The sequence below is a fragment of the Phallusia mammillata genome, chromosome 2 (genome assembly GCF_965637545.1).
Source record: "Phallusia mammillata chromosome 2, kaPhaMamm4.hap1.1, whole genome shotgun sequence".
Lineage (NCBI taxonomy): Eukaryota > Metazoa > Chordata > Ascidiacea > Phlebobranchia > Ascidiidae > Phallusia > Phallusia mammillata.
In genome coordinates, this window is record NC_137253.1 from 14,776,510 (window position 1) to 14,802,568 (window position 26,059).

The 26,059-nt window shown below is 37.2% G+C and overlaps 3 protein-coding genes across 3 annotated transcripts; 2 read left to right on the forward strand and 1 right to left on the reverse strand.

Annotated features, from left to right (window-relative positions):
- Positions 1–355: 355 nt before the first annotated feature.
- Positions 356–1,626, reverse strand: LOC145214244 (ADP-ribose glycohydrolase MACROD2-like). Its single transcript, XM_080082741.1, has one exon. The coding sequence runs from the start codon at positions 1,568–1,570 to the stop codon at positions 575–577; it is 996 nt and encodes a 331-aa protein (XP_079938867.1). The 5' UTR covers positions 1,571–1,626; the 3' UTR covers positions 356–574.
- A 1,555-nt stretch (positions 1,627–3,181) lies between these two features.
- Positions 3,182–20,906, forward strand: LOC145213460 (uncharacterized). Its single transcript, XM_080081744.1, has 26 exons — positions 3,182–3,388; positions 3,668–3,772; positions 3,840–4,058; positions 5,411–5,566; positions 5,725–5,831; positions 7,191–7,348; positions 7,411–7,573; positions 7,907–8,101; positions 8,225–8,413; positions 8,959–9,093; positions 9,355–9,445; positions 9,579–11,987; positions 12,222–12,315; positions 12,532–12,670; positions 12,952–13,105; positions 13,334–13,396; positions 13,530–13,655; positions 14,625–14,888; positions 16,005–16,097; positions 17,008–17,039; positions 17,303–17,417; positions 17,595–17,777; positions 18,089–18,197; positions 18,470–18,643; positions 18,969–19,081; positions 19,488–20,906. The coding sequence occupies exons 1-25, from the start codon at positions 3,283–3,285 to the stop codon at positions 19,078–19,080; spliced, it is 5,691 nt and encodes a 1,896-aa protein (XP_079937870.1). The 5' UTR covers positions 3,182–3,282; the 3' UTR covers position 19,081; positions 19,488–20,906.
- Positions 20,907–22,939: 2,033 nt separating this feature from the next.
- Positions 22,940–25,778, forward strand: LOC145212131 (calcium and integrin-binding family member 2-like). Its single transcript, XM_080080167.1, has 8 exons — positions 22,940–23,022; positions 23,173–23,287; positions 23,363–23,397; positions 23,670–23,787; positions 24,594–24,741; positions 25,221–25,327; positions 25,494–25,582; positions 25,684–25,778. The coding sequence occupies exons 2-8, from the start codon at positions 23,237–23,239 to the stop codon at positions 25,703–25,705; spliced, it is 570 nt and encodes a 189-aa protein (XP_079936293.1). The 5' UTR covers positions 22,940–23,022; positions 23,173–23,236; the 3' UTR covers positions 25,706–25,778.
- Positions 25,779–26,059: the final 281 nt, after the last annotated feature.

Consider the following 26,059-nt stretch of genomic DNA (forward strand, 5'->3'; position numbering starts at 1 on the left):
TCTCCAGAGGTTTCCCAAAATTTGGACTTGCAACTACAACTACAGTTTTTGGTATTTAAATGAAACACTTGCGGTCTCTTAAAACTACTTAGCGGTCACCCAAACCAAACCTTAAAAAAACCCTGACTACACATATACTGTATTTGTTAATTTAAAGAAGAAAAGTATCCCACATTTGAAAATAAATGTTGATAAAATTTGTTTTCAGTTATTAACTGGCCTATAGAATTGTATTGCTTTATAAAAGCTTTTTATTTTTTCAAACAACATGAGACTTCTGTCAAAAAATTAGTTTCGCATATTGATATGAAACAAATTATCCCAAAATAACAGATTGCATAAAAAAAAGAACAAAACGAATGGGAACTTTGTATTTCATTGGATAAAAATTCATGTTGCAAAAATGAACAAAAACAGAGCATGCCTTCCACAACAAAACAATAATTTTGTTTTCAACTATGTGCAAGTGTAAATTAAATCACAAAAGGTAATTAGGTTTAACTGATAAAAAAACACGGAAAAACGTTTGAAGCATGTAAAAATTGTTTCATGTATCTTTTAATGTACATAAATATCATGCAGATTTTTCATTCACATCCATGTCATCTGGGGAACTGGTTCTTTGAATCTGTTCATTAGAAGTTAAATCCTTTCCTGTACCATTTGCATTTTGCTCCATCTCAATGGTTTCCATTTTCGTATCATTATCTTGCACTGCTTTTTCTTCATTTTTTGATGTTTCGACATCAAAGTTCATAACCATATCTGGCGATTCAACAATTCTTTCACTGGTTGTCTTCTGAGTTGCTCCTGTATCTGGAACATCAATATCTTGAGACATATCAGTGCTTTGTTCCTCCTGAATTTCAGCTTTGTTGTTGATTGGTGCCTCTTGTACTGCAACAGAAATGTTAGGTTCTGCTTGCAAAGGTTTCTCTGTATCAGAGAATCTTTCTTTTTTCACCCTATCTTCTAATTTTTTGTCTGTTTTTGGCGGCTTTTGTAAATGATCTTCTGGATCAACCGATGTCCCATCTGAATCTGGTTGTTTGGCAAGCTCATTGTACAAGCTGTGGTATATTTGCTGGTCCTTTGGCATAAAAAGGCACAAAACTATTTTATCAACACATTTTGAATTGTTTTTCAACCAACCCAATATTGCTGACATAGCCACTTTTGCTGCTTTATCATTTGGATATCCATAAATTCCCGTTGATATACATGGAAAGGCAATTGATCTCAACTTGTGTTTTTTCAACAAATCCAAACTGGTTCTATAACAGCTAAAAAGTTTTTCAGAATTTTCACCAATTGGTCCAACTGTGTGAATAACATGTTTTGCAGGAAGTTTGTACCCTTTAGTTATTTTTGCGTTCCCGGTTTTGCAACCCTTCAGTTTTCTACATTCCGCAAGTAATTCTGGCCCGGCGGCCCTGTGAATGGCTCCATCTACTCCGCCGCCACCAAGAAGAGATTCGTTAGCTGCATTTACAATCGCATCAACGGGAAGTTTTGTAATGTCTGCACCGTTGCAGAGTTCTATTTTTCTTGCAAATATGGCTGTCATCATAGCAACTGTGCAGCTTCCGGTTCAAACGTTTTGCACGACTGCATTTTTTCAGGTGGGAAATCACCTTCCACAAGTCGAATAGAAGTCATAATTTTTTACAATATTTTAGAAGTTGAACAAAACGTATGTAACAATAACGCTATTCGCGGTTTACGTAATTTTAACTCATATTTTTACAAAGTATGCAAAATGGAATTTATATAATTTAAACCTTATAGTATCTATGTTTTAAACCTACCGGTACCTATTTGATTTTACGTGAGCACTGTTCATAACACCACAACAAAATACTGTAAATTTTTTATTGGGTTTCAACAGTAATTTTTTGTTTTACTGGTATGTTTGTAGGGTTTTAAGTTCTAAATAAATGTCAGTCGCAAAAAACATTTGCGAACACAAGTCATGCGGAACAATCTCCCGCGAATGAATGAGACTTGGGTTGCGATTAGTTGCGAACAAATTAAGTGAGGCACCGGTTTTGCTGACCTGTAGTACGTATACCTATAGGTACACGTTACATAGAACTGCGATTTTCGTTGCTTGGGGTTTAGGAAGTTTGTTGTCCTACTGTTTGTTATTACCAGTAATAAACATTTATGTTGCTAAATATATGTTTTACTGGTGTTACTTAAAATTTTTGCTTAATTTGATGGTTACAATTAATTTGTGTTTTTAAACCAGCGCTGGGAGTAGAGGAAAACGTTGTTCGATTTTGTGATTTGAAATATTTGAACTGCAAACAAACATTCAGTAATTGCATTTACATTTACCTTCACCTGACCAAGGCGACTGTATTTGTTTTTGTATTTTTGTAAGTCTAATTTGTAAATAATCTGACCATAATTTTGAATTCAACTGATGCCTTAAAAACGCAGATTTACTGATATGATCAAATGACAGTTAGGAGTGGTAAAGGCGGTTGATGTTGACTACCTACAAAACTTGGGGTTATATTTAATTTTATGGCTTCATGTACATCCAGTTTGCCGAGTGTGGCAACTGCACGCACAGTTTGTTTTTGGAAAATAAAATTGCACACTGATTTTAAGGGGTTGCGCACAGGAATTTTGGCATTTAGCTGAAAGGCATTTAGTTGTCCTTGTCCTGCCTTGACCTCTTTTACTTGCTTTGTGCCTGCTAAAATTGGTCTTGCATGCAAACTTACAGGTTGCGCATGCCGGCTATTTTCATCCTGCATGGGATTTGCCATGTTCTGCAGACAGGATGTACATGTTGTTAGCTGGTAAAAAAATACTAGTTACCTATAACAAATAAATTCTGCTCGTTAATCCTTATACAAGTAAGATAGTGCCAAATTTGCATATGTTTGTTGTTTGTTAATTGGTCAAAACTAACATTACACTACATTAGTCAAACAAAAGTTTGTATTTGTTGGTGAATTTATTTCTGGCCAAGAACAAGCCAGTTGCTGCTAAATGCCTCTTTGAGTTTACAAAAAATCATTCAGCAATTTGTGACTAAATAGCTTAACATTCTGCAGTTAAAAAATGGCTTGGTTGGTTGTCATTGATAATAAAGTATGATTTCGATGTTCAAAGTGTGTACAACTTTAATGAGCACTACTGATTGAACAAATATCATGGTTAAAATGTAATGACATACTAGTTCGTGTTTTTTGGCAGTGAAATCCAGCATCATTGCCCTGAAAATAATTTTGTAGCAGACATTTGTTAACGCAATATTTAAATATTATGGATGCTGCTGTTCCTAATGCGGAAACTCTTCGTCTGCTGGCAATTGTTGGTGCTTTTGATGATGTGGAGTATGTCAAGCACATTGTCACAACAGTAACCACAGGTCAGCACTTTTGTGACATGATCTAATTTGTTAGTAACAATATACTTTTAGAATTTACCCAATCATTATTACTTAAACTATAACTAGACTGACACAACTTTGTCTAAATGTAAGGGAAAAAACATGTTACAAATTGCAATTACATAAACTTACAAGAACCAATAAAAAAATAAGTATTCAAAATAAAAACAATGTATCTTATTAATGACAAAACAACGTATTATGCTGGTATTGGGATGGTGGGTAGAAATTTAAATTTTTATTTAAAATTGGTCACAGGAATTTTGCACTGGTCTCAATCTGTTGAAAGCAAGGAGCTGATTGATGACTTTTTTGCCACCTTTGACTCACAATGCAGTATTTCAACTGATACTGATGGATTAGGTAAGCATTTCTTATAAACCATAAATCTGCACATAATCTGCCCTTTACAAATATTTTTTTTGCACAGGACCATTTTGTGAAGTATTTCACAGCACACCAGAAGTGGAAGTGACACTTCTAGTTAACCCAACCTGCTTTATTGTAAAAAATGAAATAGTGCGATTGCTTATGTTGCCATCAAAGAGTCGACTTGTTGTGTATGGTGGCCATTCAATTGACTCCAAAGCTGATTGGTGCTTGCAGGATGGAATTTATTCTGTGCAAGACCTGCATTTGGTTTTATCAGGTATATATGACTTCAGTGTCTTGTCAATTTTATAGGAAGAAAAATTACTTTTTTGTATCATTTAGATAAATAGCCTTTTGTTACAAAGCCAATAGTTAGAGAAAGCATTAGGGGCCAGAAAATTTTTATTCAATTTTTTTTTCAAAAGAACAGAAGATTGCTATAAACCAGTCTGTTTCCCTAACCTTGGTTTAACACCCTATGTACATGAACATATTCAAAACCAAACGTAATTAAAATTATGTTATTAACTTAACTAAATTTGCACCTTATCAGATAAATTTATTGTCATTTACTGTACTGTCAGGTGAAAGTGATATCCATAGCTATTTTCCTGTGGATATGCGGCCCTGTAATGCCTCATAGGTCATCTGGCACAAGGCTCATCTATAATGCATAGGTGCTTTTATCCCTGGCGCTCCTCAATGAGTCACCATTTACCTAAGCTGTCTTTGAAAGGCCCCCAGTCTTGTGTCTACCAGTCTACCTACGTGACTGTGTTGCTTGCAACCAGACAGGGATTGATTGTGTCAATTTTTAAAGGGCTAACATGACGTCACAGTTTCTAAAAAATCAAAGATAGAACTGATTGATTATTATCATTCGATGTTCAGCTTTTTTCTGAACTTAACATTAAGACAGACAAGGAAATTTTTCTTAGTTTGTTTGCATCAAGTGATACAATTCGAGTGTATTGTCATATCAAGGTCCTGCATTAAGTGCTAGAGTTTGCCTGTTTATTTTTATGTTACTTGAGATTTGTTTTTATCGTCAGTGCACATGAGTTTAATGCAAGTTGAAAGCATGCAAATGGTAAAACATGTTAGTGATATGTTAAACATGTACTGTTGTTTGCTAATGATTTTCTCAGTCAGTTTCAAGCCATAGTTAAGGGTGTAATTTCGAGAATGTAATGTAGTGGTTTTAGCCTCGTCTGTGTTCAAACAAATTAGACAGCCAAAAAACTTTCGTTGGGGTATCATCATTGTTACATAAAATATATACTTTATATTTAGGAGATACCATTGTTACTTAAAACTATTGATGCATCGAACCCGCCTTAGAAGGTTTGGGTTGAAATTAACTTGGTGACATTGAAAGATTGGTCATTAAATTTGTAAAAAAAGCACAAGAAATCCGTACCATGTCCAACAATTTAATTTTTTATGTTGGCCGAATGCATTGTGTTTAGCGCTGTCAACATAATCTTCCTATTTTGACCAATTATGTCATTTAAATGAGTGAAATTTTATAAAACCTCGTCAAGTTTTTGGAGTGTTAATAAAGGATACTTTAGTTGATACATGTTGTGTGGTAAGAGGTAAGTCTGTTTCAACATGTTTTGTTTGCAGATCCAAAAGTAGCCACAGCCCTCTCCCGACCTGGAGAGACAATTGAACTGACAATAAGTTGCAATAAAGCTGCACTGTGGAATAACAGCAAAGAACTTACAGAGAAATCTTCACTGGAATTAAAGTTTTTTGACCCTTTTAACAATAAAATGACAGGTAATACTGTGCTCGTCATCTAAAAGTATGTAAAAATGTCCTAAATTTTAAAATACTTTTACAGTGATTACCAATTTGGTCAACATACATTTTTTCAATTATATGTTTTAGTACTTAAAGCATTTGTAGTTAAATTAAAACGTCTATTTTATGTTTAGACACCCTTAGTCAAAATTTGAATGGGGGCAGTCCAGGCCAAGCCAGTTCTGCTGGAAAGGGTCTGAATAAATTTGGTGAATACCTTGAAGATGTGATCGGTGACCAAGTAAGTTACATTTTTACAAACATGGTATTGCTGAGTGTTGATTGTATGCAAAAGTTTACACCTGAATGATTGTTCATTGTGCAGATTAACTTGTTCTAAAAACACAAATGTTGAACCATTTCATTCAGTTTTCCCCAATCTACTTTCCCCCTTTTGTTTCAAAAACCATTCATTAAGAGATTAAGTGTGTCAACAGCTTGTGTCCAGTGGCCCTCTTCCTTACTTTCTGCTTCATTTAATTCATTACAATTGATTTATTGATGCACAAAGCCATGATTAGAATCAAATTAAAAGCCTTCACAGTGGAAGTCCCAAATAAAGTAAATCAATCTCCAGCTTGTTGTGATTAATTAAACATTGCCTTCAATGGCCTGAGTGAAGATTGATTTAGTAAGGCAAATGGTTTAATATGTTTAATGATTTAAAAGCATGAAAGAAACAGAATATTTTCCATTCTAGTTGTGTTGAGAGCAACAGGTTTTCGGAAACAATATGCTATGGCATCTGTATTTTTTGGATATGTCTAAACGCTTTGAACAGTTATAACACTTAAAATGTGTAAATAACTTTAGTATAATGTATTGAAATTTACATGTTTGTATTATTGATAAATACCTCCTTATACCCTTTTAAAGATCACAATTTCATAGCTTGATCAAGAAAAGCCCACAATGTGTCTTTCTGTTAATTTCAGTTAATTGACTGTAAATTAACTTTTCCGTGCTTTGCACGAAACTGTAGTTCATAGTCCTATTTCTGATGTGGCCATCAATACTGCTATTCCCACAACAGGACAGAGTAGGCTGAGCTGGTGTAAATCAATTATTCCAGACAGTTCACCACTGCCTTGCCTTCTGTTGCTTCTGGGCCCAGCCTCCCTTGGGGTCCATCTCATTTCTTTTGACACAGTTGCCGCTGTGTGGTGAGCTACAAGCACTTGGCAGTCTTAACTTATAGCCACTGCAGTTAGAAAATCCCCAATTCCCATGGCTGTTGTTTATCTATGACTGGCCTGATTGTGATGAAATGCCACTGCTGTTTGTGCTTGAGATTTCCAAGCAAATGATTGAATGTTTTAGTCAAGAATAAAATTATGTGTAATTTTTAAAATCTTATACAACCCTACTTCCAGTGAACAGGTTGAAATATACTGCATACAAAATATTTCAACCAAATATATATCATTCCATTTTTTACAACCTCCAGTTTATGTCAATTTTAGTACATTTTGCTTATCCCTGTAGCTGTACAGATTGGGATACTTAATGTGCTTCTATTTTTTACACTTTATTGTGTATGTAAGATGTGTGACCATATTTTTTCTATCTTTGTAAAGGCCAATTTTTCATGTAATTTCAGGTTGACAACATATTCACCCAACTTCATCCACCACCTCAGGTTGGATACCTGAAAATTCGCAAACCATGCATGTATATTTTCCCTGCTGGAACTGGTGACTCAATGTTCATGGCAGTTAATGGTTTCAACATTCTAATCAATGGAGGGTCATTGTCAAGGTAGTTTGGTTGCATATTTTGTAAGATTTTGTTAAACTTAACACTGTAATGTGGTTTTGCAGCCCATGGTTCTGGAGATTAACAAGTCACTTGGAAACCGTTGATTGTATGATTGCTACGCATCTCGGCAGTGACTGTTTGACTGGACTAAACAGCTTTCTTTTGAGAAAACTACAGGAAAAACAACTTCGATTGCCCATGGATAACACAACAGATGAATACAAGGTAAAATATGTTTGTGCTATGTTGTACACATTGTTTGGTTTCTACATAACATGTAAAGAAAAAGGCAAAATATTTTAGTTGGATTGTTTGTTATCGCCTTCAGTTGTTGATTAGAATGGAGTTATACTTATTTAGAGCAGAAAACTAGCTTGTTTTTTCAGAAAAAACACGCAATGAAATAATGTTTAGCCCAACATAATAATGTTTACAGTATGAACATAAAATGTACAGTTTTTTTCAAACATTTTTCAGTACACAATACACAAAACTGTCAGCTTTGTTTTAATTTCTGTATGTAACCTATATGTATGTAACCATTGCTCTTTACCTTAGAAAATGGAATCTTGTCTGATATCACCAAACCTTGGTTCCTTCTACATGAACATTCCAGAAAAATTTGCGGAAACTGCATTGCGGAAAAACTCAAATGAGGCAGATGAGCTCAATGGTGTCAATAGTGAAAGTGTTGCCCAACATCTCAACATTAAGACAACCAGTGTTGTCCAGGACACTCTTCGTCTCAGCAAAGCAAGTCAAACTATTTTTTATATTTGTACAAACAGTTATGAACAGACTGATAACTTGGATAAGCCTGACAATTTTTTAATCGTACAAACTTCTAGGATTTTAGTCAAACTAATTTTCGTTCAGGGTCTTGGTTTGAACATTCTTCCATTGACAAGGAATCAAGTTCCAGAACCTATCACAGTTTATTATAAAGTGTGGTTGGGAAAGTTGGATATTTATGTGATTAGCCCAGAAGTGGGAAGCGCTGAATTGAAATACATCAAAGAGAAATGGGGATGCAACGGAAAAACCTCTGAAACTGGCAAAACAGGGGTAAGTTAATGTTTTTGCATTAAGTTTGCTTTCAAAACATTGAAAAAATTAAAATTGAAAAATTAGCTCAAGTTCCAGCAAACAACATGAAGGGTTAATTTCAACTAATTACACAGGGCAAGGCAGTTTGCTAAACCACAGACAGGACTAAAAGTGATTGTGCTTTCGTTATTGTGTAGGAATATATGGCTTGCTTTTGTTAATTGTGATGGAATAAACAAGTATTGTGGGCAGACAAGGCTCTTAGTACTGTACCTAATGTTACTAATTGACAGTAGCCCTGTCTCCAAATAAGATTGTAGTATGCCAGTTTTATAAACTGCTGCATTGGGGCTTGTATGATTCGTGACCCTTCATGTTTAACATTATCTGGCCCGCTGTGAAAAAAATTGGTAACTCTGACTTACTTTTGATTTGGTTCAGCCATTTGATTTTACTGAGTAAGGCAGTGGTACAGGGAAATTCCACACTCTCATGTATGCCAAAACTGTAGAACTTCACTGCGTGGCAGCATATTTATCATACCCCAACATGAAATTTTTTAGGTGACGCTTGGTTCAAAAAGTGAGAGTGAAGCATTGTTATCAGACCTGGCATCGATCTGCTGTCTTCTTGTCTGGCACCCAGCTTCTCCCACAGAAAGAATCATCAGAGTCCTATTTCCAGGCAATGCTTCTCAAGTAAGCAAAACACTGTTAAATTGTTTGTCCGGTTTGGTTAACTACTGTTTTTGTTGTGCTTTTTACTATTTGGTTGGTGTGTGGTTTTGCTTCAAATAAAAAGTTGACAAAACAAAACTGAAACTCTTTTTATTTTGCATTACTATTGAAGCTTCTTATTCAATATGGCTCTCTATCTTGAATGGGTCACATATTGTTTTGTATGTTTAGGATTTTTAATGCAATGTTTTTATGATTTTGAACTTGCCTTCTGCTTTATAGGATAAAATCTTCCAAGGTCTGGAAAAAATGAAAGACTGTGCATTCCTCTCAATGCCCTCACCCACTGAGGCGCTGCTGACTAAACAAAAAGGTTTGTCTGTTTTTGAATAATAATCGATTTAGCAGATTGAAAACAAATATGCTTTGATCCAACTGTTAAATTTTAGTGTGATTTACAACTAGTGTTTGTGGCTCTATTCAACTGATTTTTCTTTTGGATGCAGCTGCTCAGTCTCCAGTAAAACCACCACGCTCTGCACAAACTTCTGCCAAGCCAGGAATTCAGTCAAAAGTTCACACCAACACTTTGAATAGCAAAGCAACATCCCACACATCAAGCAGAACCACTGCTCCTGGTTCGGCGACTGCCAAGACAACATCTGGATCTCACAGCTCTTCAGCCAAATCTATAAAAACCACCACAACTGCACCTAAGAAGACACTGCCTGCCAAAAAGCCGACTAAGGCCCCAGACACAGGAGCCACAAGAGCAAAACGTGAAGCAGCAACAGGGTTTGTTAAACCAGCTGGAAAACGCACAAAGCCTGAGAAACCTGCTTCATCAGAATCCGCTGCCAAGACCAAATCGGCAGTAGGAAAGCCGAAACCTGGTCCGGTGCATGCAAAGGCAGAGGCCAGGGTCCACGCAAAACAAACCACAAGTAAAATAGCTGCTAGTAAAAGTTCTGATACAAAGTCAAAGTTGGCCACGAAACCTGCTGCCAAAGTGTCAAGCAGAACAACTCCAGTAAAAGCACCTAAGAAACTGGATGCCCCTGTTTCAATCAAGGGCAGAGTATCACCCAGCAAGGATAAAATTGCTAAGGAGGCCAAGAAGAAGGAGGATGCGAAACAGAAGGCTGCCAAGCCTTTAGAGCCACCACTAACCCCTCCTGAAGATCTGACTGATGCTTTCTCCAAGCTGAAAGAGGAAAAACAGCCGGAAAAAGTTAGTGAAGGCCAAAACTTGCCAAAGAGACCATCTCCCGAGGGTCAGGATGGTGTACACGATGGTCAGTTTGTGGATGTTGCTCATGTGTCGGTTGATGTTACTGTAGACAAACAAGCAAACTTTAACGAAGTGACCATTGAAAAAAAAGAGCCAACAGAGAGTGTAGGTTTACCTGATGAAAAAGCTGCAAATGTTGCAGAGTACCTGAATGTCCATGATGACCGCTATGGTGAGAAGGATGTTGATCAAAAAGAACCAAAACTAGAGCATTCAGATGTGTCTGGGATTAAACTTGAAGAAGAAGATACCAAGGCAACTGAAATATCACAGGATAAGGTTGACAACTTGTCAACTGAAAACTTGCCCAAAGAAGAAGAAGACATTCCGGTGGAAAAACATGAGCATGAAACGAGTGATATCAGTCAAGCTGGTGTCATTGCTGCTGAAGTGCATGGAGAAACTGTTGTCGAAGGGCATCCTGCTACACCAGAAGTGGCGAAGGAAGAAGAACCAAAAGAAAGTGCTGAGTTAGCAGCAAAAGAAAATGTTGGTGATGATTTTGAAATCATTAATTATGAATCTAGGTCACTTTCAAACAATCAAGAAGGTGATTTAATCCAACAACCAGGAAGTTTAGCAGAAAACGTCCCTGTCAAGGATGCAGTTGAGACTCATGGTAATGGTGACCTTGAAGTCGTTGACGATAGTGAAAACAAGGAAGTTTCTGCAGAAACACTGGAGGCAGAGGAAGTGCAAAAAATAGAGGACAAAGAAACAACTTCTCCAACTGAAGAGAACTATAAATTCGATGAAAAATACTTTCAGCAAGAGGATGCTCCCATTACTGGTGACAAGGAGTCGGATTTGGCTGGTGGTGATGTGGATGCACAATTGAGCAGTCAAACTGAAGATAAAAAGGAAGATGTTGCTCAAGATGTAGAAGATGATGAAGCTGCTTCGAAACAGGAAGAACTTTCGACTGAAAAACAGTTTCACACTGAGTTGTCACATGAAGAAGAGGCCAAGGATTATTTTCATCAAGTTACTGAGGAAGACCATGTCAACTTGTGTGATGACCATTCCACTGATCTTGCAGATGTGCAAACTAAACATGAACAGTTGGAGCAATCCGAGCAGTATGAAAAACATCCAGAGCCTGAGGATTCTTTCAGTGCTTTAGAATCGGAGAGTGTCAGTGGTGTTCCTTCCATGTCGACCCATCAACCTGAAGAGGCAGAAAAACAACATGACATGGGGAAAGAATATTTGGATGTGGAAACACATGATGAGGTTGGGAAGGATGATTTTGCTTCTGAAGCTGCATCTTATTCCATCCCAGATGAGCAGAAAGCCCTTGAAGAAAGACATCTTGATATAAAACCATCTGAATCAGAAAACATAGTGGATCAATCTCTTTCGCCAGTCGAATGCGCTCGTGACTGTGAAAACCAATCTGTCACATTTGATGCCAACACTCCTGTGGTGATCCCAGAGATGAAGCAAAGCTCATATGAAGTATATGATGAGGATTATTATCCTGATGACGATGAAGAAGATGAGTCTAATGGAAGATATGATGACAAAGAATGGCATCCTACTCCATATCCATCAGATCCTCAATCTATGATCACTGACACTTCACCTACTTCAGATCTTGGAAGTTACGAAGCTCAAGGAACAGGTAAATTTAGTAAATTTGTTCAAATTTGACTTTAAAACTGTTGAAAGATAAAACATATCTAAGCATTTTGGTCAAATGACACACCACCAATATTTTGTTGAAATGAACGGGTTAAAACATTATGTCACATATTTGTTGTTTCAGCCTATTTGGTTCAAGTTGGTTTTGAAAAAAAAATAATAATATACAACAGTTTTGTAGTAAAAAATCAGCTTGTCATCTTTAATTCCCCAGACACTGGCATGTCAGACGTCATAGACAACGCTGCTCACCACCTTGACCTTCAGCGCAACGACAACAACAAAACTGGCCGGGACGATGCTATGAGGTGCATAGAAACTTCTGTGCTCGCCGAAAAAACACTAAAATATGAATTATGATCTAATCCTGAGAAATTTTTGATTCCCTAATGACAGAAAAATTAGAAACACCCTTCAACGAAATTTTTATGGATTTTAGTTCTAATTTTTCGCCTGCTAAGAGTTACGAGAACTTGACAATGACATAATGTTTCTGCACCTTAAACTGGCGTTGTTAACTGCAGTGACACGCCAATTTCGAGCGGCCTATCCACACCAACCGAACACGCCGACAATATCGATGACAATGATATTCGAAACCGAGGTGATATTGTCAACTTTTTAGACGTAGAACAAGACATCATGGATAAATCACTGGAAAAGGTTGGTTTGTTTACATAGTTTGCTCTGGTTGTGTACTTTGTGCATCTAACTGACACAATGTAGTCAATAATCGTTTTTTTTTTTGCCCTAAAATCTGTGGACCAAATGCAAAAGGGCATTGCAATAATGTACAAATTTGATCGGACAAGCACAAAGTTTCAACATCAGTATCATTTTAGTGGTTTAAAACTCATTCTATCTCAATCAAAATAAAACAATGTGTTTTCTTGACTCTATTTATGATAACTGTATGTCTTTGAAGTTTTCCATTGGTTACACAGGAGGAGCTGGCTCCAACTGATGGAGATTTCGGCCTCAGTTCAAGCAGTGCATCCAAACAAGCTGTCATTGAATCACCAATCAGTACCGCTGACCTTGATTCAGCTTACAACATTCCCAGCATGGGAGGAAGCATCAGCGCCGGTGTCACAACAGGTTGGTATTGTTATAAGATTAGTTTAGGTTTGTATTGTTTTTTGTTTGGTTTAGTTTAATACCTTTGATCGTTTGGTCATACATACTTAACGGGTGGTCCAGTGAAAATTATTTTCACATATGTACCGCTTTTAAATAGTGAAGATGTCGGATTTAATCAGCAAGGCTATGTTTTTAAATCTGTAATTAATTGTCCACTATTTGTTATATTTCACATTTTGATTGTAGAAGCTGAGGAATTGAAATCATCAGACCTCCTTCCCGAATCTCACGCCCTGTCTAGCATTCCAGGTAAAAGTTTTTACATTTGACTAAAATTTAGTCACTAAATACCAAGCTTGTTCTGTTTTTGACATAGTGATTTGTTGTTTTCGTGAAATACACAATCAGTAAAATTAAGGACGTGTATTTCTATTGCTTCCAGACTTTCAGTCGTTGGTCTTACCTGATGACCAAGAACAACCATCCATTCCCATTAGTCAGTTGGACGACAATGGCAACGAATCACAGGTCGTGGACGAGTCCGATGGATGGAAAAGGGAAATGAAAGGTAATGTATTTGTTCAACATAAATGACACTAAATTCAGGCAGGAAACAGGTAGAAATAGCTTGGTATAGAAACGTAGCAAACCAATGCATTGATACCTTTTCAATTGAATGTGTTTTTCAAATTGAATGTGTAGTGCAAGTTATCGTACTTTGAGATCAACTTTTCCAAATACAACAAGATGTTCAGCACTCTTACACCTGTCGGGTTATAAATTTTAATGAGTAACATGCGCTTTAAAGCAGCCGGGCAATGGTATGAAGCCATTTCTGTGCGAAATTTAATGTCAACAAAGAGTGCTTATCGTCATGTCGTCATCTTTTAACGCCTGTATAGGGACCACACGATTAGAATAAAGTTCATGGACTACCAATTAAGCCTGGTACTTGAATGTTGAAGTATCTTCAAGTGGTAAAAATGAAGGTTTTGGCATGTAGTTTGTGACCACAGGCATTTTACAAGCGCCAATGCCTTTTTAGAAGGTATTTCTAAACTTCAGCAAAATCGGGTGTTGCTCATTAGTTGCTCCTATTTGGACAATCATAAAAAGCAAAAAAAAACTATTGCGACCTCGTAATTTTGCTCCATTAAATAACAAAGTAAATGTTGTCAAAAATATGGAAATGTTTACGTCGTAAATACTGAAAATATTTTGTGATTGTGAAACATTAAAAATAGGTAAGAACTTGGCAGCCAAAGAAGTAGAATAATGACCGTTATAGATTTCTTGTGTTTCTACCGCAGTCAGCATATTTGACATGTATGCACCTTACACAATAAGATTTAATCTCACACATACAGCACTTGTTTATCAAGGGTCAATAAAAAAGTTTTTGTGGCTAAAATGATTTCATTGTTTTTATCATGAACTGTAACAACATCGTGTTATAGTTTTGTTTGCCAACGAGAATTTTTTTAAACTTGGAAACTTGCCACTGGAAAACCCAAATTCCATTTTTGTTTTTGGTTAGGTTTAGCTGGAAAATACCAGGACTCTGCTCCCGTGAGCGCCTGGTCAGAGGGTAAAGATGCTGAAGAAGAGGAAGTAAAAGAGGAAAATGTGGAAGAAACTCCACGGGAAGTCCCGGAGACCGCGGACCAAGTGAAGTCATCTCCTTTGCCACCGTCTGACCTGGAGGAACAATGGGCCACCAGAGTTCCTGACATTAACTTTGATCAGTTTGACCAGGACATGGGCTCACTTCATGCCAACGACAATCCACCGACAAACGAAGGTAAAAACTTTTAGATTGATTCCATCTTCGAAATCGTATATAAATGCGAAAGGTGTTGCTATAGTAACGAACGCGAATGACATTGCTACAGTAATCATGGACCTATTAAACGGTTGTAATGAACGCATATTTCACATTCGTCAAATATTTTTGGTACAAAACAAATAACAAGACCTTGTTTGTCATGATTATCAAATTTTTTCACTATCAACGAAGCAACCACACGAAGGCAAGGTATTTGAGAGTCTTTGGGCATGTATTTTGCATTAAATGCTGTTTCAGTGACACTTTCTGGGTCGATACGAGACGAGTAATGCTTTTAACATTCAGCGTATCGCTTGCATCACATCACCCTATTTCCAAGTTTTTGATTGATTTTTTGCCGAAACTTGTGTAAGCTGGGTTTAACCTCAGTTTTGCAACATCTGTCTCAAAAAATAACAACGTTACTGCACATCTTAGCGGTTTGTTTCCATGTTGCAATATTTGTTACTCCAACGTGTACTACAATACATTGTGCTTAGTTTGCGCTTGCCATTACTTCTGCTGTTTTGAAACATGTTGGTCGCGACAACAGTCGAACCTTCATGAATTATAGATTTCCTTCCACCTCACGTAACGATCCTGAATTAATTTTTAATGGGCCCTGTCGGGTTAGCCGTTCAGATGCCGACGAAAGGCGACACGAGGTGCTTACGTAAGCAGAGTCACGTGCTTGTGACGTAGTGTCGCGTCTGTGGCTTTTCTGCACGTCAAGAGTCAAAGGAAACATTTTCCATGACAGGCATAGTGACTCCACTGCTATTTTCCGCTATGCTTTAATCATATGAGGCGGTTTTACTTGTACTGAGGTTGTATTGCATCATTACGACGCTTCCTACATCTGTTTCCTAATATAATGATGAAAATCATTGTTATTCAGCCTCTGATACCCCAACCCACTGACAGTTCGTTAAGACACCCTATTTTATCTTTTATTGCATATTATACCTAATTGGGGTGTAGTAGTGATTTTATTTTGTAGCTTTACTCTTCTTGTACATTAGACAGTTAGAAGTCTTTTTTGTTTACATCTGTTTCTTAACATAGTGATGAAAATCATTGTTTTATTTTTAGCCTCGGAAGCGGACAAGGAATACCTGGGCAGCAATTTCGATCGTGCACCAATCATGTCCATCAGTGATTCTATGTTCGACCAACTTATGACGAGTAAGTTTAGATTTTTTGAACATAAAAACACTGTACAATGTTGAGATGATTACCGTATTTTACGGACCATTAAGCGCACCCCATTATAAGGCGCACTGTCAATAAATTGCTTTAGTTTTTTGTTCATACATAAGGCGCACCGGGCTTTCGAACGCAACGTATTTTAAGGAGTATGGGTTATAAAAGTTTACTTGTTACGTAATAAATGTAAGCAAGTCACAATAGTACAATGAGCAAAAGAAAAAATGAGTCTAGTGAATATCACAGTTGCTAGTTGCTTTTGCCGTAGTTTGTTGTGTAAGACGGTGGTTTATTTATATAATAATAGTATCGGTGTGTAGGCAATAAAGCACTAGTTGATCCATACATTAGGCGCACCGGCTTATAAGGCGCAAGACCAATTTATGAGGAAAAAAAGGATTTAAAATGCGCCTTATGTTCGTGAAAATACGGTATGTCAAAACTACGGTCTATTCCGGGCGTGCTTTTGCTTGGTTGTTAAAACTAACTGCAGAATACCACCGATCCAAGATAATACAATGCTTAAATTTCGTTTAAAGTGTTTTGTAAGGATGTATGGTGTTATGACATTAAAGGCCGTATAAAGTAAAACACTGGAAACCCTAAACATTGTGTTTTAATGTTTTCGCTATGTTGAAAAATACAAACGGATTTTAGTGGCAATTTTGTAACGGCCGTTTGGTGTATCACCGGGTTGCTTCCCCCAATTATTTTGTGATGGCTGTTTTGTGTTTTTCGTCCACCAATGCAACTAACGTGAATACAAACCCATGTAGGGGCACAAAACATGTCTTGGCCATTGCTTTCAAATTAGTTTACGTCAAAAAAAAAATCAATAACTTTTGGTCGATCGGCATGTCTGTTTTCTAATTTTCCCTTTTTTTCCCAGGCGACGAAGCATCGATGCAGTCTGGACAAAAGGTAAGAAATCGAGTAGTAATGTCATGAAATTGATAAATTAGGTAACCCACAGGCGGTGATGTAAATCGATAACAATATGTAAATCGATAACAATACCAAAACAATCTGCTACCCTTACCCACTGACAGTTCGTTAAGACGCCTAATTTTATCTTTTAATGCATATTATATCCAATTAGGTGATGGCAGTGATTTTATTTAGTACCTATACTCTTTTTGTACTTTGGACAGTTCAATGACCTTTGTTTTGTTTCTGATATTTAGTCTCCGGATGTTTCACCCTCTATTGGCACACAATCGTCCCGCCCGGAGGAAGACTTGCTGGTGGATGTTGCGGATCATGGAATGCAAGATCTTCATTCTTCCACGGATCGACCAGGTACTGCAGATATTTTTACCTCCATGTTTTGTTGTTGTGAAGTGCTTAAAGGTACATTCGTCGACCCTACATTGCACAATATAATCCCGAACTATTTGACCAACTGGGTTTTGTAAAGCGCTGCTGTTTACTGAAGGGATATTCAAATTAAATTTATTTGTTTATGTTGTTTGGTAGAAGTGGACCAAGCAACGTCCGGTTTCCATAGCAACCCGTTTGCATGCGAGTTTACTGCCAACGAGTTAAGGGAGGGCGAGGTCGACTTCGATGAGGATTTTATCCCCGTACGTAAGGAAGATCCGATGATGGCACAGGACAAATCACGACCAGTGAAAGTCACTAAGCGAAATACATCAGCCGGTAAGTACTTATTTTGCTACATCATTATGGGTCAAACTCTTCAATGGAAAAATTTCCTTTCGTTATTTAGAGATATCCTTATTGATATAGTCAAGATAAAATCGCATTAGAATGGCGGATTGTATTTATTTGGTTTGAGCGTTTAGTAAGTATTTTTTGTAAAATAATGGGCGTTTTAAATAGTTTAAATCTAGTATTATGGTAATATGCTGCTGCAAGGTAATTAGGTTGTACGACTTTTATTCCCAAAGTAAGTCAAAAAGGGTTTTCCAATTAACCACAAACAACAATCGTTGTTTATTATTTTACAGCAACGAAGAAAGTAGACTCTCATCCTTTCTATATGGATTTGACGTACATCCCTCACCATGGCAACAAGAACTTTGTCAACGTTGACTTCTTCAAGCGATTGAGAGCCAAGTAAACTTGTAACACAGTATTACATAAAACCATGACAACATTTAGAGTTAAAGAGTACCCCGAAACCCTTGACAATAAGCACATCTGTTGATCTCCATCTCTCACAATTGCCAAACACATCAAGCCGTGTTGGAAGGTCCATTTCAATAGTCCTAAGAAACAAGATTACAAAATATACAGATGTAAACCGTAACGACCCTGATGTTTTGTAAATTTTCTTTGGTTGACTTCCATATGTAGAAATTTGTGTTTAAATGTATTCACATCAACAGGTATTACGTAGTTAGTGGTATGGACGCCAGCAATGACGAACCTAACGTAGAAGTCTTGGATGCTCTACTGGAAGGCAAGAAGAGCTGGGAGATTCCGAGTGCTTCGGTGCCAGGACAAGACGGAATGAATGTTACTGTAATTCCTACTCACAATTCACCCGCTCTTGTGCAGTGGTAAGTTAACTTCTGACTTCATGACATTTTGCTCTTCAGTGTCTCTGTTTCTATAATGTCCATATGACTGCAAAACGTTTTTTTTTTCTATTTTAACATTCAAAACTGAGTACTTGCCGCATTGACTGAACACTTTTTAGGTACATCGTCATTTATTGCTGCCACCTAAACCCTTCAATAATGTTTCTTTGTACTAAACCAGTGTAAACTGTCAGCAGTGCTTACGTTGTAATAATTCGAAGGACGAATTAACGACTTTATGTTCAAATGGATTCGTACTGTTGGCGTGTGCGCGGTATTAAATTTGTGGCCGCTTGTTTTTAAGGTATGACAAACAACACCGTGAGATGCAAGCCGAAAACATTCACTTGGTGGCGAGCGGGAGCAAAGTTATGATGCATGATGAGACCATGGAAGCTTGTAAGATTGAGTTCTAAGGTAAGGGATATTTTTGCAGGAATTACGCTTGCGATACTTTGTAATAGCGATATTTTTTCCATAAGCGCAGCTACTACATTTGATTCAATTGGCCAGCTCTGAATGTTTGTCAAAGACTGTACGCTGTAGTATTGTGTTTGAAAATCAGTTGGAATCAGCTATTATAAGACTTATTTTCGTGTAATAAGCATAAACTTATCTATCGTGCTTTTGTTTACCAATCGCACCACTGGTGTTCCTTGATCTCTGTTTGTACATTTTTGGCGCAGCATGGCGTCTCGTACATTAGTAAACCGCTGTAAAAATGGTGGCATGGAAACGCGTGGAAAGAATCAGTATAGAGGTTCCTGCATCCTTTTACAAAAGCACTTGATCAACTTAAAACCATCATGTTTCTTTTCAACAGACAAAAGTCACCGAATCTTCACGTTATTAGTTCTGTTTTCTTTCGCCGCGGAGTGTTAAATGACAGCCACAGTCGATACAAAGTCCCACAAATCTTCATCTACTGTTTTAAGTCCGCCGTCGATTTTATGTCGCCTCTACAACTGCACCTACTTTAACTCTTGTACTATCAGTTCAGTATTTATCACTTTTCGGTTAAAAATAGAGTGTTTGTGTTCATTATATCGTACGTTTTCTTTTCCTGATCTTCCTTTGTGATTTGTATCCCGACGACGGCGGACAAGGACACGCCGGTTGCCACATTTTTGTTCGCTACGCGGCGCTGCTGAGTTAACCTGAAGTTGTGACGTCATATACCTAGACGCGCGAACATTTCAGTACTATTACTTTGCAATCATGGCTTTTCTCTGTAAATAGGCATGCCACTGTGCTTCTGCGTAGTATGTTTGTTGCCATGGTGATCAGTGTTTCGCTAAATATTTTTTGCAGTATGATCATTAATCGCAGTGTTTACCTTTTCTGCTAGTTTTCCGTGTTACCTATTAATTAAACCAGCTTTGTTGGAACTGTACAGCGACGTTATTGGTTCGAGTAGTAAACAAATGTTATGTAAACATTGATGTAGCAAAAGTATCTAACCAACCTTTTTGGGTGTTTATTGTTCCATGACTTGTCGGCAAAACTTCGCATCACCTATTAAGTTCGCAAGTGCTATCCTGACCTATTCATTTTTCAGTGTTCAACCTAGTGGATTGCGTCATCACCGTCACCGCAGTAGAATCTCACTGTGCATGCAAACCTGCCCACTCTACATGTTGCCTATGTCCTTCTCGTACTACGTTCAATGTTTTGTAAAGTCCCTGCTTTGTAGTGTCGCTTGCTTTTCCGGTTAAACGAACGCTCGCTGCTAGAAATGCGTTGGTACGTAATCAAACGTCACGTGACAGTCCCGCGGTGCTGTAAAGAAAGGTTTTGCTTTCAGTCGGTTTGAGAAATTTCGTTCGAGAAAAGTTTTGAAAGTTTTTTTTTACGTTTTTCCCTCTGCGGCATATTTTGACGTCTTTGTTTTGTAGCAATTGAAAAAACCTTTGTTTGTGACAATATCTTCTGTATTTTTTTGAAATCAATTATTTACATAAATGTCACTATTGGTGAAAATGGATTGTACTGGTGCAAAACATTGTCTTTTAAAGTTAAAACAAATATCTGGCCTAAATCGTAACTTTTTTGGCATAAGATTGAACGCATTGGATTTAAACTGAAACAGATTTTAGGCAAAAGTGTCGTTGCTGACCGTATAACGGTTCGTTGTATCAGCTTAAACGTCACCTTCTTCACTTGTTTAGCATCATCTGGCATTTGTTTTTCGTTTCGATCTCATTAGACCACATGTTGTGAAATACAAAAAATGCACGATTAATTGGGTATTTCTTGTCGGTTTAGCAAACATACGAGTGGGAAAAGTTCATCAATCCATTAATATTTTTTGTGGACCCAAAACACCGAAAAGATTTTTTTGTTGCAATTTTTTTTCCCGATTTTTCCACGAAAAGAACAGGGATTCGATAACTGATAAACGACGCTTTAGTGATCTTACAAAAAAGGATCATTTGCTTTAAAACTATGAGTTTGCAATTGTGCAAAATTGTTAGTTTAGATCAGTGGTTCCCAACCTTTCGTGGACCGTGGCCCCCTTAAAGTAACTTTTTGGCCTCGTGGCCCCCTTCAAGTTACCATGTAGGTTGTAGGACCTGTGGCCCCCTTAAAATGTAGATAGCAATCTCGCGTTGGAATGCGGTATTAATTTTGGCCTTAAACAGGTCTAATAGAGTAAATGAGCGTGATAAACCTCACTATAACCAAATAATATGTAAAATAGTCGATTAATTTTGGGAAAAAAGTTAAAGTGAAAATGTCTTTTAGTGGGTGTTTCTTGTGAATCTACGCCCGTGGCCCCCCCGGAACACAGCTCGTGGCCCCCCTGGGGGGCCATGGGCCCTGTTTGGGAACCACTGGTTTAGATTGTGTCAACGATACATTAGCACTATATTTTTACTTTCCCGGTCGTGTTACTTGCTGGTGCTACTTACAACTTCCGGTTTTGGTTGTAAATTGACGAAATAAATAATTAAAATATTTCATCTATGTGACACAGTCATGACAAGCGTTAAAGCTACAGGCAGGGTTGCCATTGGCATGGACCCCAAACTAAGGACAAACAAAAAAATTTTTACGAAACGAAACAAACGTTTTAGAACAAATCTTTGCATTTAACTTTAGCATACCACACGTGATTTTTTGTCAGAAACAATCCGTTCAAGCAACTCCTTGTTTGCAGCAAAAAACATCGTGCATATCACGACAGCTCAAGTCAAGGTTTTACTTTTACATGTGGCACGTATTTGACTTGTATTTGTTCAGCATAAGAACATTTCGTGGAAATAAGGATAATAAATTGTTCTAAGACATAGCCGTTTAAAAAAGGACACATCTTAAAAAAATAGGGACGGGTTGGCAACCCTGGCGGTATGTAGCTAATCTGTTACCCCAAGGAGTTTGTGACTCTGTAAACTTCCAATCGTGGTGTAACGCAGCGGCAAGTCAGCTTCGTTTAACTTTCTACAAATCTGTAGTTTTGAAATCATGTATAAATCGTTTTTTTCTTTTGCGCGAAAATTTTTCGTTTACCTGCATATTAAATTACTCGAACAAAATCATTAAGTTGCCGTTTGAACAGATGGAACATTCGTAACGTTTCGCGCTTGGGGGCATGAAGCGAAAGTCCTATTACGAAACAAACGCAACTTTGTTGCAATGACGAATAGGTTAAAGTCTGTGTTAACTTTCTGTTTTACTAGTAGCAGCAGCATGTTTGCCTTGATGGTGTATAAAAGCTTTTGAGCTCGGTAATTGGCCAATATCGCCGGGTACGAGGGTACCCACATATAATAGCATCGGGTATCAGGCCAATACTGTCATCAGGCCATCCCACATAATTCAGTTTAGCCCTCTATTGTATAATTCAGTCTTTGTTTTCTTGTATTTCTTACTTTTTCCCAAATTTTCTCAGCATTTTTACTCCATGATTAAAACAATAGTGCAATAGTAGCCTATACCAAAATTGCTGTGTAAAATGTAGATCATGATACCGTGTAATGATCTTTCGTTAGTTGCTTTCCAGGCCCTGGGCAAAGTCGTGCCCATCATTTCTATTTACCGGTTTATGTTTAAATATTAACTCTTTTCTAAACAAAATTTTCATATAATCCACTTTTAGTAAATATAGCTTTAAATGAATATGTTCGGCCTAGCAAACAAGTCCGTACAAACTGGCCAAACATGTAAGCACGGATGGTCTTCACGTCAGTGACCCGTTTATCGATTGTAAAATTCGTCCGTTTTAATTAATCAAATCAATATCAATTTGCGTCAAAAATCCTGTCAAATATTATCTTCTTTGGTAAACAGGTGACGATGTGTAATGCTGATCTGCAGAGATGTCGTATAAAGAACTAGAAATTGTTTAAATGTGTAAGGTACGTCAGTAATCGCATTTAGCTTTTAAAACATACAAAATTGTAACGCTTTTGCTGTATTTTTTTAAAAACATTCGATGGCTGTAATGAATACACTTTTCGAGTTGTTGCTTTTGGAGCAGAACGGTATTTTACCTATACTTATTTCAGAAAACAGAAGGTTATTTGTATATCGTTGTGACATGTCGGAAATGAAGCATTTAATGGAGATATCATGGGCAATAAACAGGCTGCATTTACACAAGAGCAATTAGACCGCTATCAGGTAAGAATAGGTCAAATTGGATGAGTCACGGATTATCTTACGTTTATTGTGCTGTTTTTTACCTCTATCTGCTAGGACTGCACATATTTCACCACAAAGGAGATACTTCGGTAAGTAAACACACATACATTATGTAAAAACTGCACATAAATTTAACGTAACATGCGCGCAATGTAACGATTTGTTTACTTTTTGAAAAGCCATGTCCCGACAAAATTATGTGCTTTATTGCGTCATAAGCGTCAGCTAATCTAGAATTCAAGGTAATAATTGAACTGTTTTGTCCACAACGTTAATTTTCTAGCAGTGTCCGACTAATAAAGCATCCTTTATTGTTCGGTTTGTTCAATAACTAACATAACAGATTGCTGTAAAAATGCAGATTGCACAAACGTTTTCGCGAACTTAATCCACTGTTGGTTCCTCACAACATGACAGGAAATAAAACTACTGATATTCTACTACCGCCCAATGTTGTTGAAAGAATGCCTGAACTTAAGGTAAAGTGGTGACTTTTAATTTCTCTGTAAGTTAAACAGGTAAATGACAACAACACGTTAATCAGATCAAGTTGACCGAACGTAAAGGTTATGGTAAATGTAATCAAAGCCTAAAACGTACTGTGCAAAATATTTTCAACGTTACTATTTCGGCAAAATAGGTTTGAAATAGTTTGGTACGCAAAACCAATATTAAATCAATGACAATCATTATCCGTACAAAGCGTTTTGTGATGTGTGATTAGGGCAGTGGTTCTTAACCAGGGGGGCTCGGGTGTAGATTCACCAGAAACACCCACTAAAAACCATTTTCTTTTTAACTTTATTCCCTGATTTAATCGACAATTTCACATACTATTTGTCTATATTTAGGTTTTTCACGATTACGGATTCTTGTTTAGTTTATTCGACCTTTTGAAAGCCGAAATTAGTACCGAATTCCAACACGAGATTGTCATTTACATTTTTCAAGGGGGGCACGGGTAGTACAGGGTTACTTGAAGGGGGCCACGAGGCCCAAAAGTTACTTTTAGGGGGCTACGGTCCACGAAAGGTTGAGAAACACTGGATTAGGGTAATCTTTCAGTCTTCTGATCGCACACAAAACCGACAAAAATGCAAAACATTTTATTTCCTCAAATTCATTTTCCACTCTACCCTGAATGTTACGGTGTCAACTCGCTTCTTAGAGAACCTAATGTTACTGTAGAAACTAGTTTGCAACACCGGCAATAAGCAAATCGAAAACCAAGTCCAATGTGACCAAATCAGCCATTCAATTAAATGTACCAAACCGTTTTTTACAGGACAACCCGTTTGCGGACAGAATAATTCAAGTGTTCTCGGAAAACGGCAGTGGTCTGATGAACTTCCAGAACTTTCTAAATATGTTTAGTGTGTTCAGTGAACAAGCCCCTCGAGATGTCAAAGCGTTCTATGCCTTTAAAATTTACGGTACAGTACCCATTTTAGGTTGTAGCATGTTGAGGATGCAGTACAGAATTAGGCGGGGCCCAAACTCGAAAGTACAAACCCGTGTGTAAACGTTTTATTTTAAAGTAAGCCCAAATAAAGCTTATGGTTATATTTATACTAAAGCTCGCGTGGTCCAACGTCTTGTATACTTTTCTGTTTATAAATTGGTTTAATAAAGAAGCAGGTCGAAGTAATGCTGAAAAGTGTAAAGAGTATAGTTTTACCGCGCTTACAACAAAATGGGTCATATCCTAAAGTTAAAAAGATTAGGGGGAAACATCTGTCTTGTAGTTGCGGCGATTGTTAATTCCACCAGTCTCTCAAATTTAAAGCACAAAAAACGAACCATTTCAACATAGCCTACATTCATAAAAAATAGGCGTTTCCCAGTTAACCTGCGCATTTAGAACTTACAAGTTGCCTAACCTGTAACAGTATGATACTGTTTGCCACTTTAGATGCAGATGATGACCAATTTATCAATTCAAGTGACTTGGAATGGACAATTCGTCGGCTTACGAGAGAAAAACTCAACGACACAGAAGTGGCCCTTGTAGTTGACAAGGTTGTTTATTCTTTTTTTATTTCGATACAGTTTACCTGTTTGTGTTGTAAAACCTTAACTAATTGGGTACAGACCTATTGAGATACAAACACGTACACGTCGACTAAACTATTCATCCAGGCAATGGCCGAATTTGTTTAATACTGTTCGGTTCTTTTTAATTCAGGTTCTTGAGGAAGCTGAGATGGATGATGACATGCAAATTTCATTCATGGAATTCGAACACGTCATGTCAAGGGCTGCTGACTTTTTAAGGTAGGTATTACCATAAAGCGACAACGTTAGCATGAAATCAATCAAATTCAACTACGTACCAAAAACATTTTAAAACATACAAGTGTAACTCTTTTTTACAGCACTTTTCACATTCGAATATGAAAGGGTGCGGATATTTGTCTTTGGTGTGGATGCTAGTCATTGTAATTTACAAAATAAAGACAAAAGAAATATATTGCAGCCTTGCTTTGTTTAAAAAAAACGATTACGAGCTTGCGGAACTCTATTTATGGGGTGAAACACACACACAGAGCACAGGGTAGAACACACATTCCAGGCATGAAAATATTTTGCAAAAAATATATATATATATACATATAAATATTATAAAGAATTGACTTTCAAACCAAAATATTCTGGTATAGTTTTGTGTTGGGGAATCGATACATAGCGTTGGTAATGACCAATTAAATTCTTTCTATACCTGGTCGTTCCCGTAACCAGGTTATTGATTGT